The 6367-nt window shown below is 44.6% G+C and overlaps 1 protein-coding gene across 1 annotated transcript; it reads left to right on the forward strand.

The window, feature by feature from the left end:
- The first annotated feature begins 1365 nt into the window (after positions 1 to 1365).
- Positions 1366 to 3021, forward strand: nr0b1 (nuclear receptor subfamily 0, group B, member 1). Its single transcript, XM_038720891.1, has 2 exons — positions 1366 to 2134; positions 2546 to 3021. Exons 1-2 carry the CDS (start codon positions 1504 to 1506, stop codon positions 2785 to 2787), a joined length of 873 nt encoding a protein of 290 aa, XP_038576819.1. The 5' UTR covers positions 1366 to 1503; the 3' UTR covers positions 2788 to 3021.
- The last annotated feature ends 3346 nt before the right edge of the window (positions 3022 to 6367 follow it).

The following is a 6367-nucleotide window of genomic DNA, read 5'->3' on the forward strand; positions in this document are numbered from 1 at the left end:
CTCCTTGAGACGGAAGGATTTTTATAACCTGCGCTAGCTGGGCCTTGAGCAGGAGAAGAGACAGGCTGGGTGAAGGCTGTTTATCCCTCTGCATCCTTGATATAAACATGTGAAAAATCTCTGTTTTCTCTCTCGGCCAAATCAATACAAAGACATTCGGCCTCTGAAAAATGTCGTAGCACTACCGCAAAACTTCCTTCATCCTGCCTCCATTCACAACTGTGTCCTTCAGTGTAACAGAGCAGGGGACACTGAGGTCCTGCTTACTGCTATTGCATGTATTTGGCATTGCACTTAATGTCATCCTTTCGCCACACCAAAGAACCAGAACTGCCTGAACATGCCCAACATGTATAGTAAGTCAGGACCTATGCTCAAAACATCTGCATTTTCCTCACATTTCTTCTGCCCCAGGTTAAATTCCTCTGTAATCACCTCTGATTTCCCCTGATTTTTTTTTTTCTCTCTATCTCTGGTAGCAGCCAACCCTAACCTGTGATCCCTCTTAGGAGCAATTAAGATAAACCTCTAATTCATCTGCTTTATCCCAACCTGTCTTTCTCAGTCTCTCATTCACTGACCTCCACTCCTCCCTTCAAACCGCGCCCCCCCTCCCACCCACCTGCTCCCCATCCTCCTTCAGTGACAGAGGCAAGGAGAGCATTGAGTCATGACATCATAATTCACCAGCTCCTGTTTTCACGGTTAAATCAATATCAGTGTGTCCGAGTCAAGGTTGGAGGCTGGCCTTCACAGCTCAGCTCTTCCTACTTCTTTTTCATAGAAAATCATATAAATTGTCCCTAAAATAATTAAGCCTTCAGATCCGTCGCTGGCCTATATTTTTTACCGACTCCTGTCTGATAAACAGCACTGCCAGAGAGTCAAGGTAATGCTGAGAATAGAACTGGGCTCAGATTCCTCTCTCTTCTTTTTTCCTTCTTTCTGTCTCTCTCTCACTCTCTCACAAACTGTTTCATTAACCAGGCCTATTGACAGTTGCTTTTTGTTCCTTTGATGTGGTATAATTCTACAGGGTGAGATGTTGCAGTCACATAGTTTGTTTTTTATTTGAACCATTAACATTTCACATGTGAACAAAAGACATCCTGTGTGAAGAACTTCAGATTATTGTCTTAATTGCTTCCTTGCAAAAATGTCGTTTTTACAGTGGTGTGTCTTGGATTTGTGAGAGCCCTGAAAAGTGTATATTTATAAGTGTGTGTGTGTGTGTGTGTGTGTGTGTGTGTGTGTGAGAGAGAGAGAGAGAGAGAGAGAGAGAGGAGGTGGAGAAAGAGGAGGTGCCTGAGCATGGGTAGGCGGAATATGCAGAGAGTCTGAACAAGCTCTCAAAGCGCGGGGACAGACGGGAGCTAATATAAACGTGCTGCCCTTCACTCGGGGCTATCAGGGGCTAAGAAAACAGCGCTCCCTCTGTCACTGACCTTCGGCGCTTCAAAGAGACAGCGGGACGCGCTGAGCTCCGGCCCATGTAGAGCGGCCATGGCCACGCTGGAGGGCTGCCGCTGTCGGGGTGCCAGCGGCCGAAACAGCAACAGCATCCTCTACAGCATTTTGAAGAGTGACAGCCTTGCAACCACCGAGGAGCAACAACATCCCCAACAACAGCAAACACTGCAACACTTGTCCCACAAGACCTCCTCCACCGCCGCCCCAGCCTCGCTCCAGGAGCTCCGGCAGCAGGCGTGTTCCTGCGGCTCGACGCGGCGCCGCGGTATCCTCCGCTCCCCGCAGGTGACGTGCAAAGCCGCCTCGGCGGTTCTTGTGAAGACACTGCGGTTCGTAAAAAACGTCCCCTGTTTTCGTGAGCTGCCTGAGGACGACCAGCTGATGTTGATCCGGAGCGGCTGGGCGCCTCTGCTTGTGCTGGGACTCGCTCAAGACGGGGTGGACTTTGAGACCACGGAGACCGTGGAGCCGAGCATGCTGCAGCGCATCCTCACGGGCTTACCGGACAGGCAGAGCGAGGTGCTGGCCGGCCAGAGCAGGGGGGCAGCCGGCGTCTCAGTCCTGGATATTGAAGCAATTAAAGCCTTTCTGAAGAAGTGCTGGAGTGTAGATATCAGTACGAAAGAGTATGCATATCTGAAAGGAGCTGTGCTGTTCAACCCAGGTAGGTAGAGTTCTAATAGGCTACCGGTGCCTCAAAGTTATTTTGGTGGCACAGGCTGTCAAAGCATCACTCAGGCCAGGTTGATTATACGCTTATTGTTCAGCTATTGTTGTGTGTGAAGTTTTGTGAATATGGAAATGACTGGCCTAATATTTATAAATAAGAAACATTTTGTGCATTTACCCCAAAGACATGTTTTCTAACAGTCACATGTTCAGTCCATTTTAAATGAGATACGCAACGTGTCGTAATTTACGTATCCTAATTAATAAAGTCAAGTTATTTTGAGGTTAGACGTTGGGATCGTATTTGCATCACGTCTGTGTTGAACCCCTACTGAAATTTTCTTTCCACTCAGCTCACTTTCATCTCTTCTGCTTCCCCCCACCGCCTCTCGTCTCTTTGCCCCAGATGTGGAAGGTTTGCGCTGTCTTCACTACATCCAGTCTCTGCGCCGGGAGGCGCACCAGGCTTTGAACGAGCACGTCAGGCTGATCCACCGTGAGGACACGACCCGGTTCGCCAAACTGCTCATAGCTCTGTCCATGCTGAGGGCAATCAGCCCGCCGGTGGTTGCGCAACTCTTCTTCAGACCCGTTATAGGGACCGTCAGCATCGAGGAGGTGCTCATGGAAATGTTCTACGGGAAATAGGTCACGGTCCACAGTGGACTGAGGTGGATTCAGCAACCAGAAGGACTGAGATGCTCCAGGCTCTTATTGGGTAGGAGGTGAGGGCAGATGAAGAGGAAACTAGGGACTGAGTTTACAACTACTGTATGTGGGAAACCTGCAAGGACTGTGAAATGACCAATGCAGGCAAGAGTGTGTGTGTGAGAGAATGAGAGAAAGAAAGAGAGTGTGTTGAGGGCAACATACAGGCTAGAGGAATAAAACAAAGCAGCTGCTGGAGTTCATAACTTATTTGTTTTTATATAAACTATTTTTCTATAATAAAAAAACTCTCTGAACTGCTTTTGTTTTGTTTTTTTTTTTTTTTTTAATCATTGTTGTGCCTGTGTGTGCTCTGACATTACTTACACAGAAAACCTTTCACTAGGGCAAGAGTGAAATCAGTCAGAATACAATGTAGGAGATAATATGTCTCACTGTGTAAGCAGTGATAATCAGTGTGATGATCTGACGTATGTTAATTTGAAAAGTCACACTGATTCATGTCAACTACTGTTTACAGAAGTTACTGATAAAGGTTTAGTAAGTCAGCTGTATATTAAGATGAGTCTTGGAAGGCTACGGTTCAGTTACTCACTGACCAGTACCGCACTTTGCGTGGAGGGTTTAACAGCAGCACTGTGGCTTCTAAATGCTGGTGAAATGCCATGTTAGACCACCAGAGTGCAACAGTATACCGCATGCAGCAGTTGTGTTTTGCTCATGCATCATCCTCCCCATCCACACACAGACAAAGTGCCTCAGGTAATGTTCTACCTGTCCCTCCAACTCTGGCGATTACAGTGTGGAATTTTGTGGATGCAGAGTAAAATAACCCCTGCAGAAAGTAGAGGGAGGATTCAGGACTGGCTCGCTGGGAAAAAGTCCTCCTGCAGAGGAAAAACATCTGGAAACTGCAAATAAAGGGAAAGACAGATACTGTAAGCTTTTGGCATCATTGTACAGCATTAGGGTCAATTAATAGATCTACGTGAGTGTTTGCTTTGGACAATGGGGCAAAGATTTCCCGCTGTTACAGTACATACGTTTATGACCAAATGAGTCCCTTGACACCAGATTTGCGTTTCCAGCATCCATATTACTTAGTCACTGTTCTAAAGCCATATGGCCTGTACCTGTGCTTAGTCCCTGCGGCTTTGCTTTGGCCCACTATGACAAAATAATTTGGCAAGCAGGTTACTATTTTACATTTAGACAAGCCCCGCTCTGCAAATTTTTGGATTATACCCTAACCCGAATTAAGCAGGGGAAGTGAAAATGGGTTAGAAAACGACGGACAGAGATAGACATACATCTTGTGTGCTTTGAAGAAAAGTAGAGAAAGAATACTCTCAGTCAAACAGCCACTGGACCGTGTAATGATCCTCTTGTTCTTGGACAGACCTTAAAATTGGCCGCACTGCTGTCAGCGGCTGTGGAACAGCAAATGGAAACTGACTGTGTGAGCAGTGAGTAGAGGAGGCTGAGAGTGCAGGGCGGGAGGTGGTAGCTTATTCAAAAGTCACAAAGCAGGAGGGTTTCAGAAAGCCCCAGCTTTATCAAACTGCACTTTGATGAAGAGTTAAAAGGACTGATGAGACTGAAAGTACCACCTGTCACATATCTGTGCCTGATGGAGGTATTTCACAGGTTGAAGTTTAGTTGCCTTATATGGTAGAGCATCTGCGGCTTGGTAGAGAAAATCAAAATTAAAATGAAATATACAAATGGATTTTCCACTAATTTGGGGTTTTTAATTTTTTAATTTAAACAGCAGTCTATGTTCTCTCAAAAAAATGAAAATATGTTTTCAAGAGCAATAGGGTTTTCAAGTGTGCCTTGAAGTAGTAATGACATTGCCTCTGTGTTAGTGCCTATTCAGCACAGAATAGCTAACCGCATGCAATCACAATGGTTTGCCACTGGAATAGAGGAGCTGAAGGCAATAATAAGCTGGGCCACCACAAACTGATAACTCTCACACACACCTCCCAGTGGTCTGATAAGGCATTGCAGAAAAAGACAAAAATGACACACACACACACGCACACACACACACACACACACACACACACACACAGCCACCCTTGCACATATGCCACTGTGGACTTTACTCTGATGATATGCTTATTTCTGTCTATCTCCTCTACATGTTCCCTCTTGATGGGGCCTATTTTCTCTCCAATTAAGTCCTTAATTGCTCTGGGTAACAGAGTCTATTAATCCTGTGTCTGCTAATAAAACCCCAGCTGTCTGGCAGGAGGTTGCCAACGTGCAACAGTCACCATCTCGACACACCACCAGCATGTTGTGTGCGCTTGCATGTGTGCATGCCTCCAAATGTTGGCATTTTTAATAAAATATAAAAAAAACAACCAAAGTAAATTCCAGTGGTTGTGGTTGATTTATTTTTTCATTCACACAGTTAAAACAGTTTTTATTTCTGTGTTTGCATAATGTGAAACCATCTGAGCTTTACGGCTCTTTTTGTGCACGCTGGCACCAACAAACATGTCCACAGTCTTTTACGGCTGCAAACTCAGTCTTTCACTCACTTTCTCCCTTCCTCTGCCTTTAACTCTGTCCCTGTGTTTTCCTTCTGCCCCAGTTTCTCTTTTTCTCAGTTCTCTCCTGGGATTGACAGTCACTAAATCTGCTTTCTGTTTCTTTGTTTACCAGTGTTAAATCACAAACACCCCTAGTAGGTAGTGTGAATCCCCAGGAGATGGCACTGTTTGGCAGCACTCAACCAACACTGTGTTTATGTTTATGTCAAGCAAAAGTCAGGCATCAAATGAGCCTCCTTGGCTTTAAGCCAAAATGTTTCTTATATCAGCACTTTCTTTTAAAGGCTTATCTTCTCTATCTCTATCTGACAGGAGAGACAGACAGGAACATGGTGAGAGAACAAGTTGCATCCCGCATAACAAAAGTCCTCAGCCAGTATCAAACCAAGGAAATGGCAATTGCATGGTAAGTGTTCTAGACTATAAGGCCTCAGAGACCCTTATATCAGCATATTTTAAAATCAACACGACCACCATCATTACATGCTGCTAATTGTTGACCTTTCTCATTTGCACACTGCACTGACATTCTGCTGTAAATGAGAATGTTTGTTAGTGTTGTGTAATGTGTTTCTTGAAAGCAAGAGAATAATTGGAAATAAAGAACACTAACAGTCCAAACATAGCCTGGGCATTTAGCTCCATCCTACTCTCCTTTTGGTACTGTATAGGATATTTCTCCCATGATTCATTGTTTGCAAAGCATTTTTCACAATCTTCCCTTAGAGGTTTGTTTTGGGTTATCTGAAGAGAAATATGCAAAACTATATTCTAGTGGAACAACGTCATGCCACAGAGTCCTCATGTCCAAACCAACAATAAATTTCTACTCTATATATGGCACTTTGCAGCCTAAGCGTACAACCGATTATCAATTACACATATACAATCGCCTTCTATAGCCTCAGTAAAATTAATTGGAAAAGATGACGAAACTCAGACAATTATGTGTTTTTTGACTAAATCATTAATCAAAAATGACCGACAATAAATTC

This window comes from Micropterus salmoides, unplaced genomic scaffold (genome assembly GCF_014851395.1).
Source record: "Micropterus salmoides isolate LMB-PRFRI ecotype aquatic unplaced genomic scaffold, ASM1485139v1 Ms_hic_scaffold_15, whole genome shotgun sequence".
NCBI classification, from domain to species: domain Eukaryota; kingdom Metazoa; phylum Chordata; class Actinopteri; order Centrarchiformes; family Centrarchidae; genus Micropterus; species Micropterus salmoides.

Excerpts from the sequence above, each read along its gene's own strand:
- nr0b1 (XM_038720891.1), top strand. The coding sequence starts at position 1,504 with ATGGCCACGCTGGAGGGCTGCCGCTGTCGGGGTGCCAGCGGCCGAAAC. Across the intron at positions 2,135-2,545 it reads AGCTGTGCTGTTCAACCCAG|ATGTGGAAGGTTTGCGCTGT; the intron begins GTAGGTAGAGTT and ends TCTTTGCCCCAG.